The sequence below is a fragment of the Danio rerio genome, chromosome 7 (assembly GCF_052040795.2).
Source record: "Danio rerio strain M-AB ecotype USA chromosome 7, GRCz13ab, whole genome shotgun sequence".
Taxonomy (NCBI): Eukaryota; Metazoa; Chordata; class Actinopteri; order Cypriniformes; family Danionidae; genus Danio; species Danio rerio.
Genome location: NC_141027.1, coordinates 12512542 through 12527347, shown reverse-complemented (window position 1 = coordinate 12527347; position 14806 = coordinate 12512542). Strand labels below are relative to the sequence as shown.

Sequence of the window (14806 nt, the reverse complement as noted above, 5' to 3'; positions counted from 1 at the left end):
CATTAGATTTTTATTTGTGGGTTGATTCATCTATGTGGAGCCATTTTAGATTATTTCTTTCCTCCATCGTTATAAACAAATTTGAAGTCACACTTGCACGGTTGAGTTCTTTTTAAAGCGAGGGGCAATTACGTCTTGGGCTTTTTTATTGCCAATTTTGAAACGCGGCATTGTTTGAGTGCTTTTTTTTTTTACCTGTTTACAAGTGACTAGTGTCTAAAAACGTTATTTCATTATGGCAGTAAATTCTAAATATGTTTCCAAAAGTAAATATTTGCGGGCTCCCATGATGTTGGCGCACATCCAGACTCTGTAATTGCTGGATGAAAAAGGGCGAAGGGGAAAAACCCCCCCAAAAAACACTGCTTTTCATTCATTAATTCTTGCTAATGGAATAAACGACATTAACACTTTGCATTGATGCAAAACACCTACTTTATATTAGAGTCCAAAGTTCCTAGATGTTATTTGAAAACTGGAGCTTGCCAAGGAATCTTAAGACTCAGATTTAAAACACAATTTAAAGCTCACTGAAAAAAGTGATTATGTAATTATACTGTGTTACGTTCACTTAACTTTGCACATACACCACCTGGCATACCTGATTATACGAATGCTTATTCTGACCTGCTCTTTTTTTGAATGAATAAAAGAATAAGTGATCACGCTTAATAATATTATTTTAGTTGAAAAAAACAATTGCTGTTTGGTTAACAAAACGACAACGGCAAAGTTTAAAGACAAAGGCAAAGTTTAAAGAAATAAAAAGACAGTTAATTAGTATTTTGGGGGTCGCACTGTGTATTTTAATATGTCGTAAAAGAAAATAAACATGAAAGCAAGTTTAAAACTGTATAATTATGTTATTATTTAATTTATTGACGCATATGCTGAGAAACAGAATTGTTTGTATTGTAAATATATATTTTAATGTATACTAATATTTAATGTTTTATTACAGCTTGAAAATGAAGCACAATCAAAATTACTCAATTTTTCAAATTATGTTTTATTATTATTATTTATATTATTATTAGTTTTATTATCAACGTATTATTATGTGTATTATTATTAATAACATTATTAATATTATATATATATATATATATATATATATATGTATATATATATATATGTATATATATGTATATATATATATGTATATATTATTATTGTTATTATTATTATTATTATTATTATTATTATTAATAATATGTTTATTAATAATATTACTAATGTTAAAATTATTATTATTATTAATATTGTTATTGTGTATATTGTTATTATTATTATTAGTGTGCATATTATTATTATTATTATTATTATTATTATTATTAATATTGTGTTTATTAATAATATTACCAATGTTAAAATTATTATTATTATTATTATTATTATTATTATTATTGTTGTTGTTGTTGTTGTTGTGTATATTGTTAGTATTATTATTAGTGTGCATATTATTATTATTATTATTATTATTATTATTATTATTATTATTATTATGTTTATTATTATGTTTATTAATAATATTACTAATGTTAAAATTATTATTATTATTATTAATATTATTATTGTGTATATTGTTATTATTATTATTAGTGTGCATATTATTATTATTATTATTGTTGTTGTTGTTGTTGTTTTTATTATAATTATATTATTGTGTATATTATTGTTGTTGTTGTTATTACTATTATTATTTATGTTATTATGTATATTGTTATCTATATTATTGTGCATATTATTATTATTATTATTATTATTATTATTTTATTATATATATATATATATATATATATATATATATATATATATATATATATATATATATATATATATATATATATATATTGTGCTATTGTCTAGATAAAATTTAATTATATTTGAAAATATTTTATTATTTTAAAATTAGGCATTTTTTGGTAGTAACTTTAACAAAACTCAAGATTACCTCAATAAATATATTATAACATTTAAAAATTCAGCTTATTTCATACTTTTGAAATTAGATTTAAGATGGTCGAAAAGAAAGACTCTCATGACTCTCGTTCTCATGAGTTATACGTTTTTATGTAGCTCCAAACACATTCCAAAACAAATAACAATAATTATAAAATTTTGCCTTAATATCCTTCAAAAATTCTGATGAAAAACATGGGTTTGAGTAAATAATGATTCATGTCTGTATGAACTATTTCTTTGCTCCGGGGGCTTATCCTTATGATACGTCTAATTGTATAAGAAATCAAAATAAATTATAATAAATAAATAAAGGTATAGGGATGCGTAACTGGAGAGATTTCCTGTATTGCTCTTTCTATTCCCCCCATCATGCCTGCTTTTACAGAACGCTCTGAGTCCAAGTATAACTGAAAGCACTCAGACTGCTCTGTGTTGTGGTTTTCTGTTTACCGAGCTGGAAATTGGTGGCTTTCTCTTTTTTCAGCAGTACACTGCGAGACCACAAATGGGTTTTATGGAGAGAGCTCCAGCACATTAAGCGTGGCGGGGTGGCTGTGTGTGGAGTGTGTGTGTGTTGGATTGTGTTTGTGTCTGTGCGTTTGCGTTTGTAACATGCGCTATAGGTGAATTGGATGATCTAAATTGTCTGTAGAGTATGAGTGTGTGTGTCTGTGTAAATATTGAGCGTATGGGTGTTTCCTAGTACTGGTTTGCAGCTGGACGGACACTGCATTAAACATATGCTGGAATAGTTGGCGGTTCATTACAAAAAATGTACGCAATAATTAGTGAATGAGACCAAATGTCTTCTCAACTTGTCTGCAGGACAATACAAAACTCATCCAGGCCTCAGATGTTACTGTAAAGCGTGAAACTAGAAGTAATTCATTCAATGATTAATTGTTTGATTGAGTCAATGATTCAGTCATTTATTGATTCATTTAATGATTCACTAATTAATTAACAGTTTTTTTGGGGTTGGTTGGTTGGTTGATGTGGTTGGTTGGTTGGTTGGTTGGTTGGTTGGTTGGTTGGTTGGTTGGTTGGTTGGTTGGTTGGGTAGTTGGTTGGTTGGTTGATGTGGTTGGTTGATTGATGTGGTTGGTTGGTTGGTTGGTTGGTTGGTTGGTTGATGTGGTTTATGTGGTTGGTTGGTTGGTTGGTTGGTTGGTTGGTTGGTTTGTTGTTTGGTTGATTGATGCGGTAGGTTGGTTGGTTGGTTGGTTTGTTGGTTGGTTGATTGATGTGGTTGGTTGGTTGGTTGGTTGGTTGGTTGGTTGGTTGATGTGGTTGGTTGGTTGGTTGATGTGGATGGTTGGTTGATTGATGTGGTTGGTTGGTTGGTTGGTTGATGTGGTTGGTTGGTTGATTGATGTGGTTGGTTGATTGGTTGGTTGGTTGATGTGGTTGGTTGGTTGATTGATGTGGTTGGTTAATGTGGTTGGTTGGTTGGTTGATTGGTTGATGTGGTTGGTTGGTTGGTTGGTTGGTTGATTGGTTGCTTGATGTGGTTGGTTTTTTGATTGATGTGGTTGGTTGGTTGGTTGATGTGGTTGGTTGATTGATGTGGTTGGTTGGTTGATTGATGTGGTTGGTTGGTTGGTTGGTTGGTTGATTGATGCGGTAGGTTGGTTGGTTGGTTTGTTGTTTGGTTGATTAATGTGGTTGGTTGGTTAGTTGGTTGGTTGATGTGGTAGGTTGGTTGGTTGGTTGATTGATGTGGTTGGTTGGTTGATGTGGTTGGTTGGTTGGTTGGTTGGTTGGTTGGTTGGTTAATTGGTTGATTCATGTGGTTGGTTGGTTGGTTGATTGATGCGGTAGGTTGGTTGGTTGGTTTGTTGTTTGGTTGATTATTGTGGTTGGTTGGTTAGTTGGTTGGTTGATGTGGTAGGTTGGTTGGTTGGTTGGTTTGTTGGTTGGTTGATTGATTGATGTGGTTGGTTGGTTGATGTGGTTGGTTGGTTGGTTGGTTGGTTGGTTAATTGGTTGATTGATGTGGTTGGTTGGTTGGTTGGTTGATGTGGTTGGTTGGTTGATTGATGTGGTTGGTTAATGTGGTTGGTTGATGTGGTTGGTTGGTTGATTGGTTGATGTGGTTGGTTGGTTGGTTGGTTGGTTAGTTGGTTGGTTGGTTGGTTGATTGGTGTGGTTGGTTGGTTGGTTGGTTGATTGGTTGGTTGATGTGGTTGGTTGGTTGATTGATGTGGTTGGTTGGTTAGCTGGTTGGTTGATTGATGCGGTAGGTTGGTTGGTTTGTTGTTTGGTTGATTGATGTGGTTGGTTGGTTAGTTGGTTGGTTGATGTGGTAGGTTGGTTGGTTGGTTGGTTTGTTGGTTGGTTGATTGATGTGGTTGGTTGGTTGGTTGGTTGGTTGGTTGGTTGGTTCGTTGGTTGGTTGGTTGGTTGGTTGGTTGGTTGGTTGATTGATGTGGTTGGTTGGTTTGTTGATTGATGTGGTAGGTAGGTTGGTTGGTTGGTTGGTTGGTTGGTTGTTTGGTTGGTTGGTTGATGTGGTTGGTTGGTTGATTGATGTGGTTGGTTGGTTGGTTGGTTGGTTGATGTGGTTGGTTGGTTGATTGATGTGGTTGGTTAATGTGGTTGGTTGGTTGATTGGTTGATGTGGTTGGTTGGTTGGTTGGTTGATTGGTTGCTTGATGTGGTTGGTTTTTTGATTGATGTGGTTGGTTGGTTGGTTGGTTGATGTGGTAGGTTGGTTGATTGATGTGGTTGGTTGGTTGATGTGGTTGGTTGATTGATGTGGTTGGTTGGTTGATTGATGTGGTTGGGTGTTTGGTTGATTGATGCGGTAGGTTGGTTGGTTGGTTGGTTTGTTGTTTGGTTGATTAATGTGGTTGGTTGGTTAGTTGGTTGGTTGATGTGGTAGGTTGGTTGGTTGGTTTGTTGGTTGGTTGATTGATGTGGTTGGTTGATGTGGTTGGTTGGTTGGTTGATTGATGTGGTTGATTGATGTGGTTGGTTGGTCGATGTGGTTGCTTGATGTGGTTGGTTGGTTTGTTTGGTTGATTGATTTGGTTGGTTGGTTGGTTGATGTGGTAGGTTGGTTGATTGATGTGGTTGATTGATTGATGTGGTTGGTTGGTTTGTTTGGTTGATTGATGTGGTTGGTTGGTTGATTGGTTGGTTGATGTGGTAGGTTGGTTGATTGATGTGGTTGGTTGGTCGATGTGGTTGGTTGATGTGTTTGGTTGGTTTGTTTGGTTGATTGATTTGGTTGGTTGGTTGATGTGGTAGGTTGGTTGATTGATGTGGTTGGTTGATGTGGTTGGTTGGTTTGTTTGGTTGATTGATGTGGTTGGTTGGTTGGTTGGTTGATTGGTTGGTTGATGTGGTTGGTTGGTTGGTTGATTGATTGATGTGGTTGGTTGATTGATTGATGTGGTTGGTTGGTTGGTTGGTTGGTTGATTGATTGGTTGGTTGATGTGGTTGGTTGGTTGATTGATGTGGTTGGTTGATTGATTGATGTGGTTGGTTGCTTGGTTGGTTGGTTGATTGATTGGTTGATTGATGTGGTTGGTTGGTTGGTTGGTTGGTTGGTTTGTTTATTGGTTGGTTGATGTGGTTGGTTGGTTGGTTGATTGATGTGGTTGGTTGGTTGGTTGGTTGATTGATGTGGTTGGTTGGTTGGTTGGTTGATTGATGTGGTTGGTTGGTTGGTTGATTGATTGGTTGGTTGATGTGGTTGATTGGTTGATTAATGTGGTTGGTTGGTTAGTTGATTGATGTGGTTGGTTGGTTGGTTGGTTGGTTGGTTGGTTGGTTGATGTGGTTGGTTGGTTGGTTGATTGATTGGTTGGTTGATGTGGTTGGTTGGTTGGTTGATATGGTTGGTTGGTTGGTTGATTGACTGGTTGATGTGGTTGGTTGGTTGATTGATGTGGTTGGTTGGTTGGTTGGTTGGTTGGTTGGAAGGTTGGTTGGTTGGTTGGTTGATGTGGTTGGGTGGTTGATTGGTTGATTGATGTGGTTGGTTGGTTGATTACTGTGGTTGGTTGGTTGATTGATGTGGTTGGTTGATTGATGTGGTTGGTTGGTTAGTTGGTTGATGTGGTTGGTTGGTTGATTGGTTAATTGATTGGTTGGTTGATATGTTTGGTTGGTTGATTGATGTGGTTGGTTGGTTGGTTGGTTGGTTGGTTGGTTGGTTGGTTGGTTGGTTGGTTGATTGGTTGGTTGATGTGGTTGGTTGGTTGGTTGGTTGATTGATGTGGTTGGTTGGTTGGTTGGAAGGTTGGTTGGTTAATTGGTTGATTGATTGATGTGGTTGGTTGGTTGGTTGGTTGATTGATGTGGTTGGTTGGTTGGTTGGTTAATTGATGTGGTTGGTTGGTTGATTGACGTGGTTGGTTGGTTGGTTGATTGATGTGGTTGGTTGGTTGGTTGATTAATGTGGTTAGTTGGTTGGTTGATGTGGTTGGTTGGTTAATGTGGTTGGTTGATGTGGTTGGTTGGTAAATGTGGTTGGTTGGTTGGTTGGTTAATGTGGTTGGTTGATGTGGTTGATGTGGTTGGTTGGTAAATGTGGTTGGTTGGTTGGTTGGTTAATGTGGTTGGTTGATGTGGTTGGTTGGTAAATGTGGTTGGTTGGTTGGTTAATGTGATTGGTTGATGTGGTTGGTTGGTTGGTTGGTTGGTTGATTGGTTGGTTGGTTGGTTGGTTGCTTGATGTGGTTGGTTGCTTGATTGATGTGGTTGGTTGGTTGGTTGGTTGGTTGGTTGCTTGATGTGGTTGGTTGATGGATGTGGTTGGTTGGTTGATTGGTGTGGTTGGTTGGTTGATTGATGTGGTTGGTTGGTTGATTGGTTGGTTGATGTGGTTGGTTGGTTGGTTGGTTGATTGATGTGGTTGGCTGGTTGGTTGATTGGTTGGATGATGTGGTTGGTTGGTTGGTTGGTTGATTGATTGTTTCAATGATTGATTAATTGATTTATTCATTTGTTAATTCATTCATTCATTCATGCATTCATTCATTCATTCATTCATTCATTCATTTATTCATTAATTCATTCATTTACTCATTCATTCATTCATTCATTCATTCATTCATTCATTCATTCATGCTGATTCATGTCAAGATCTATTCGTTCATGTCAAAGTCCATTCATTTATTCAAGATTCATTCACTTATGCCAAGATTGATTCAAGTATTCAGAAAGTTCACACCGACCCTATCAAATGAATCATATTCTATTCTAAAAATCTACTGAAATAAAATAATTGGATTTGGCATAAACAAAACAAATAAGTGAACAATATTTTTTATTTGTTTACATTATATTGTATGTTTGTTGCATTGTGGCATATTTTCATGGTGAATAGGCTTCACTTTTAACACATTGGTTTATTGTTTCATACCATGATTGATTGATTGATTGATTGATTGATTGATTGATTGATTGATTGATTGATTGATTGATTGATTGATTGATTGATTGATTGATTGATTGATTGATTGATTTGGTCATTCATTCTACATTCAATTATTAATGCCAAAATTAATTTATTCATGCTAAGATTCACTTAAGGTTTGCGTAGGAAGTAGAGGTGGTATTAACAACAATTCATTTCAAGCAGTTCAGAAACACCATTTCTTCTTGTTTTGGAAGTTAAAAAGCTGCCGCACTTTGATTTTTTGGACACTTTGCAGACCTTTTACATCCTCTAACAGCTGCATTAGGCGCTACATGAAAGATAATATCCGAAAAAGCATCATAAAAGAAGCTCTTATGTGTCACTTTAATGACTGGTTTGTGTTTATTTATTTTTTTTTTGCAGCCATAAAAACGGTGATTGAAGTGCCAATGGGAAGCAGAGGCCTCAGGATAACAGCCAAGGGACCAGACATGATCGGTGAGATTATTCATATTAACTTTCTAGAGCGGTCTGTTGTGTCTCAAAGCTTCTGGTTTTAATCCCTGACTTGACACTAACCTATCACAGTTTCTGCCTCTGAGTCTAAGATCTCTTCTGGAGAACCCAACATTAACATTATAAACTAATCCAGCTTTCTGCAACATGACCGAGGCCTTAGAGTTCACTTTTAATATAATCTCACAGTGTTTTGAGAGTTAGAGAGATCACATGGTCAACTGTCAAGGAAATGCTAATATTTTTTCCTTCTCCAATACCCACATAGTTTTCTTCCATTATCGTTTTTCCTTTTCAACATTTCCAAAGTCTGAAAGTTGATGTTATTTGGATGAATCTCTCAAATGTCCTGGTAATTTTCTACTGGAAATCAGAATATTGGGCAGATGTGTCAACTTATTACTAAATAATTAATGACAAATGATTTTTTTAAATATACAAACTGATTGATTTATTGATTGGTTGATTGATTGATTAATTAATTCGTTTAATCCACATTTGATTGATTGTTTGATTGCTATCTTTAAATTGAGAGCTTATTTGTTTGATTGATTGATTGATTGATTGATTGATTGATTGATTTGTTTGTTAGTTGATTTATTCATTTATTTATTAATACTTTTATTGATAATTTTATCAATTTATTTATTGACTCATTCATTCGTTAAATGATTGTTGATTAATTGAATTAAAGGTTTAATCATTTATTGATTCATTAAATGATTGAAGGGTTGGTTGGTTGATTGATTGATTTAAGGATTTATTCAATAATTGTTTGTTTGATTGAGTCAATGATTCAATCATTCATTGATTCATTTATTAGTTTATTTTTTGAATGATTGATCGGTTGGTCGGTTGACTGATTTATTAATTAATTTGTTTATTAATTGACTGATTGACTGACTGACTGTTTAATTAAGTGATTGATTGATTGATTGATTATTTATTTGTTTTACATTATACTATATTTAATGTTTTGTGCTTTAGTTATGTGTGGCATATTTTTTATGATGAATGGGCTTTGCTGCCAACACAAATACAATGCAGTTTGTTCTATCGTATTTCGTGAAATGCTATCCCAATGTGTTTTTTAAGAATAACTTCAAGTAGTTCTTTAGATGTAAAAAACGCTATGTTCAATTAAACAGAACCCCATTAGACACAGTAAGATTATACGGGACAACTTTCACAAAACAAAATCCTCAATGAAAGCCTGACCTCACACACTGTCATTTCTGTTCTCATTCATTTATGTGGCCGTTTGAATCAATTTGCACCATCTTAGCCTCTCACAGGAAGTGGTCACAGGTCATTCCCAACGTCTGCAATATAATCTAAACTTCTCAATACTTCCACACTGACACGACCAAACTGTTTTTGACACAAAGGGCTGCTGGGATAGCACACTTTGGGAATGCATATGGATTTTATATATCTACCTAGCCCTAAAAAAAAAGAGATTTCCTATTACCTGGGTGAGACTGGCAAACGCTAAGAGGTTTGAGGGAACTTCGGGATAGAGGGAAAAGAATGAAGTGTTCATGCAGGCTAATTTGTGGTGGCCGAGAGCCCGGTACGATGCAGACGGGGCCAGTAATCCATAATGGACACGAGGAATATGCTGAAGTCCGATCCCAAAAGCCACATCTGACTGACACACACACATATACACACTTCCGTTCTGAGGAAAACCACCAGTTTCCCAGTACAATCACTGATATCTAAACCCTATAACCTGGACTTTTTTTTTTCAGGATGCAAACTAAGCATTTAGTGGATGTTTGAGTGGTCAGATGTTTGGGTTTTGAATGATCTGAAGATTACTTGAAGCCATTAAATATCCCAAAAATAAAATCCAGAAATGTCTGCCTTACATGCATAGCTAGATGACTACTAAAATAAAAGCAAGCTAAACTAATAAGTAGGCATGGGCGATACTGGAATATTTGGAATCGATCCAATACCAAGGAAATACAGAGCCAGTATTGCAGACTTTGATACAGATACATGTCTTTTTTCTTTTTGTAAACATATCAAAAGTATTAAAAAGTGAAACAACAACAAACCCCACAACCCAAACACCCACAAAGGTCATAAGAACACCGAAGACCACTATCATAGACCATTTTGAAGGATGTAATCAAAAACAATGGTCCCAACGTATTTCCTGTTTTACATTTTTAATTTCTAAAGCTTCCAAGAATCAAAAAAGAGCCACATATTAATAAATAATGTTATGATGGCTTTTTTAACACTAAGTTAAAGAATTGCCTCTTGTTACAGTTATGAAATAGTTTGATAATAAGCAGGAAATGTTCATGGGCCAGTGACATGACCAGGTTGAAATGGTCTATAATCAAATAATATGGACTTGCATAGGACAGATAAAAAAAAAAAAAAAAAAAACTTCAAAGCTTTGTTTATTATTGTTGTTGTGGTGATATTTTTCCAAATCCATCAAATGAATAATAATAATAATAATATAATAATAATAATAATAATAATAATAATAATAATAATAATAATAATAATAATAATTAGTAGTAAAAGTAGTAGTATAATTCTTAATTTGCTGGATTTGCAAACATACAATAAACCACCAACTCATCCGAGAGGGTGATCGCTGCAGAGCCATTTGAGGAGAGCTGAGCTCCAGCGAGGGGGAGCATGAGCTGTCGCTCCTCCTTCTGTAAGCTGTTTTAATGCGTACACCAACCCCACCCCTAACCCTACCCCCAGTGACATCACTCGTAGAAGAAGTGCAAAAAAGGTGGAGCTCAAGCTTAAGCTCCCCCTCGCTGGAGCTCAGCTCTCCTCAAATGGCTCTGCAGCGAGCACCACTTGACTCATCCAGCATATGTTTTATTATTGTTATTATTATTATTATTATTATTATTATTATTATTATTATTATTATTATTATTATTATTTATTATTTATTATTTATTATTTATTATTTATTATTTATTATTCATTGATTCATTTATTAATTTATTTTTTGAATGATTGATCGGTTGGTCGGTTGACTGATTTATTAATTAATTTGTTTATTAATTGACTGATTTACTGACTGACTGACTGACTGATTAATTAAGTGATTGATTGATTGATTGATTGATTGATTGATTGATTGATTGATTGATTGATTGATTGATTGATTGATTGATTGATTGATTGATTGATTGATTGATAGATAGATTTTTTATTCATTCATTCAATCATTGCTTGATGTCAAGATTCATGCAAAGATGAATTAATTTGTTGATTCATATCAAGATTTATTCATTCATGCCAAGATTTATTCAAGTATTCAGAAAGTTAACTCCTAACCTTGTACAATATTATTTATTTGTTTTACATTATACTGTATTTAATTTTTTGTGCTTTAGTTATGTGTGGCATATTTTTATGATGAATGGGCTTTGCTGCCAACACAAATACAAGTTGACAAAATTATTACTGGAAATAAAACTTATTAATAATAATAATAATAATAATAATAATAATAATAATAATATTAATAAGATTAATAGTAGTGATGGTGATAATAATAATAATAATAATAATAATAATAATAATAATAATACTATTGTTGTTGTATGTTTGCAAATCCAGTAATCATAGTTTTACTACTGCTACTACTACTACTACTAATAATAATAATAATAACAACACCAATACTTATAATTTCACAAAATAATTATTCAAAATTATTATTTTTAATATTATTATTTGTATTATTATTATTATTATTATTATTATTATTATTATTATTAATATTATTATTATTATTATTATTATTATTATTATCATTATTATTATTATTATTATTATTAGGCGACGCAGTGGCATAGTACGTAGTGCTGTCGCCTCACAGCAAGAAGGTTGCTGGTTTGAGCCTCGGCTGGCTCAGCTGGCGCAAGGGCATCCTCTGCGTAAAACATATGCTGGATAAGTTGGCGGTTCATTCTGCTGTGGCGACCCCGGAATAATAAAGGGACTAAGCCGAAAAGAAAATGAATGAATTTTTATTGTCATTATTTTCAAAGATTATAACAATTTCACAATTATTACTGGAAGCTAATCTTTCCAAACTTTACTCCCTACTTATATTTTTATTTTTTTAATGAAAATTTTACACTTAAGTTTAGTGTAGATCTCCTGAGGCTAGTATCGATCTGATATCAACATTGCTATCAGTACTATTGATATTAGTATGTCAGGTCTAGTATATTAATACATTCATAATTATTAGTACCTGAACAACCCTATACTAATGAGGAATCTCAACAACATTATAATAATAACAGTAATGTTCTTCTTTTTTTTTTTGATGAAAACTTGCAGTTAATTAAAGGTCATCCAAGATGTAGGTGTGCTTCAGTAGAAATTAAATAGCCTTTTTAGCAACCCAAGCTCATTTTGGAAACGTAGCCCCGTGGACGTTTCTGGAGGCCGCGATTTACGTGGCCGGAGGTACGTAAAGGCCGCGTTTGTTTTTTTTTGTGCAAACGCTGCGGGGCCGCTCCGCCCCTCCTCTTCGCGCCCGCCGGCCGACGGCTCGCCTCCGAGTGGAGGGCTTTCCCGACGCAATCAGTTTGTCCGCCTAGCTCACAGCGTTGCGTCGGCGGAGCGGAGGCCCCGGAGGAGGAGCCAGAGCCGGCCGCGGTGGACGACGACCGGGATCGAGTCCGGGGAATAGCGGGTTCCGGAAATCAGGTAAGACGAAAAACTGAAGCCGAAAAATAAGGGCGAGAACGCGGCGGGATCCGAAAACGCGGTCGAAATCGAAGACGAGGGCTTTTGGGTTTTTTTTTTTTTTTTTTTCGATCCGGCGGCTTTTCGCGCGAGAACGGCACGGGCGCGAACGCCGCGCGCTCCCGAGAGGTGCCCGCCCGAGACGCGAAAAAGCGCGCACAGCGGCCTCTCGCGGATCCGCGGAAAAAAAAAACGCTCGAATACGTACCTCCCGGGACGTAAATCACGGTCCGCAGAAACGTCCGCGGGGCTACGTTTCCAAAATGAGCCCGGGATGCTTTTTAGCTTGGTGATTCTTAAAGTCAACTTCTGGCACTAAAAAACAAACAAACAAACAAACAGGCAAAACTGATGACACAGTTAGGTCTAATGAAGTAAAAACTTCACATTGTGCAAGAAACTGAGCATTATTTGCAATATTATAATCTGTAATCCACTGGAATTCATTTGAACTTATTGAAACACCCGATTCTCTTGTTTATTTATGCAATCATGCAATTACGTACCATATATGCAATTAAGCAACTGATTAAAGCTTGCAATAATGATATGAAACACAAAGCTTTTACATGTTTGCAGCATATAAATTGAATAAACTTGTTTTTATGATTGCCACAGTTAATCGTTTCAAGTCATAAAGTATCAAATCACTGTAAGTTGTTCAAAATATTCAATGTGAACTCATCTTTCCATTGTTTGTTTGCAAATTGATACAGTCTTTTGGAAATAATTGCGGATCTTTCATGTAAATAGAGCAACAGAACAACATGTGTTAGCGGTAAGGGAAAATCAAACAATGGTCAAAGTGGCTGGAGAGCGTCTAGCCGCAGCTGAATATAATTATGTCTTCTTCTCCAAACAGCTCACAAAGAGATTCGGTTCCCACATTGTCGTTCTTTTGTTCTTGTGGGCGACTTCTGATTAAAATTGGCAGCTAACATTTATTTGCTCAGTCGGACAGTTTGTCTGAGGATTCTTCTGTGATGTGGTGGGTCACAGATTAGAAAAGATGTGTTGAGAACTTTAAAATATGTGTGTGGGAGATATTTTGGGTTATTCCAAATTTAGGATCGAGTTCATGTGAAAAACAGAGGTGAATGCAATCAGTTTAACTCTGAGTTAGATGGACGGACGGATGGATGGATGGATGGATGGATGGATGGATGGATGGATGGATGGATGGATGGGTTTAAAAGGCAGATGGATTGATGGGTTAATGGTAAGTGAATGAAAGAAATGGTTAGATGAATGGATTTAAAAGGTGGATGGATGGATGGATGGATGGATGGATGGATGGATGGATGGATGGATGGATGGATGGATGGATGGATGGATGGATGGATGGTGAGTGAATGAAGGAAATATGGATGGATGAATGGCTTGAAGACTGGTAGATGGGCAGATAGAAAGACGGATGCATGGATGAATGTATGGATGGATGGATAGATGGATAGATGGATGGATGGATGGATGGATGGATGGATGATTGATGGATGGTGAGTGAATAAGATGGCTGGATGAATGGGTTAAAAGACTGGTAGATAGAAAGACGAATGGATGAATGGATGGATGGGTTAATGTTGAGTGAATAAAAGAAATGGTTAGATAGATGAATGATATTTAAAAGGTGGATGGATGATGGATGGATGGATGAATAGATGGATGAATGGTGAGTGAATAAAAGATAGATGGATGAATGTTTTAAAGACTGGTAGATGGGCAGATAGAAGAACAGATGGATGGAGGAATGGGTTAAAAAGACAGATCGGTGGACGGATGAATGGATGGATGAATGGGTTAAAAAACTGGTAGATGGGCAGATAGAAAAACTGTGGATGGATGGATGGACATATTGGATGGATTAATGCTGAGTGAATGAAAGATGGATGGAGGAATGGGTTCAAAAAGAAAGATGGATGGATGTTTGTATGGATTGCTGATGGGGAGTGAATAAAATACATTTATAGATGGCTAAATTGGTAAAATGGTTAATGGATGAATGGATGATGGATGGATAAATAGGTAGTGAATAAAATATGGCTCCATAATTGGTTAAAAACTTATGGATGGATAGATGGATGGGTTTAAAAGGCGGATGAATGGATGGATGGATGGATGGATAAATGGGTTAATGGTGAGTGAATGACAGAAAGGGTTAGATGGATGAATGGATTTAAAAGGCAGATGCGTTGATG

At 35.5% G+C, this 14806-nt stretch overlaps 1 protein-coding gene across 1 annotated transcript in view; it reads left to right on the top strand.

Annotated features, from left to right (window-relative positions):
- The window catches only part of adamtsl3 (ADAMTS like 3), a 403073-nt gene that overhangs the window by 251287 nt on the left and 136980 nt on the right, over positions 1 to 14806 (top strand). Inside the window, exon 8 of the mRNA XM_087260149.1 lies at positions 7761 to 7835. Within this exon, the coding sequence (XP_087116275.1) occupies positions 7761 to 7835 (75 nt within the window). The remainder of the gene's footprint in view (positions 1 to 7760; positions 7836 to 14806) is intronic.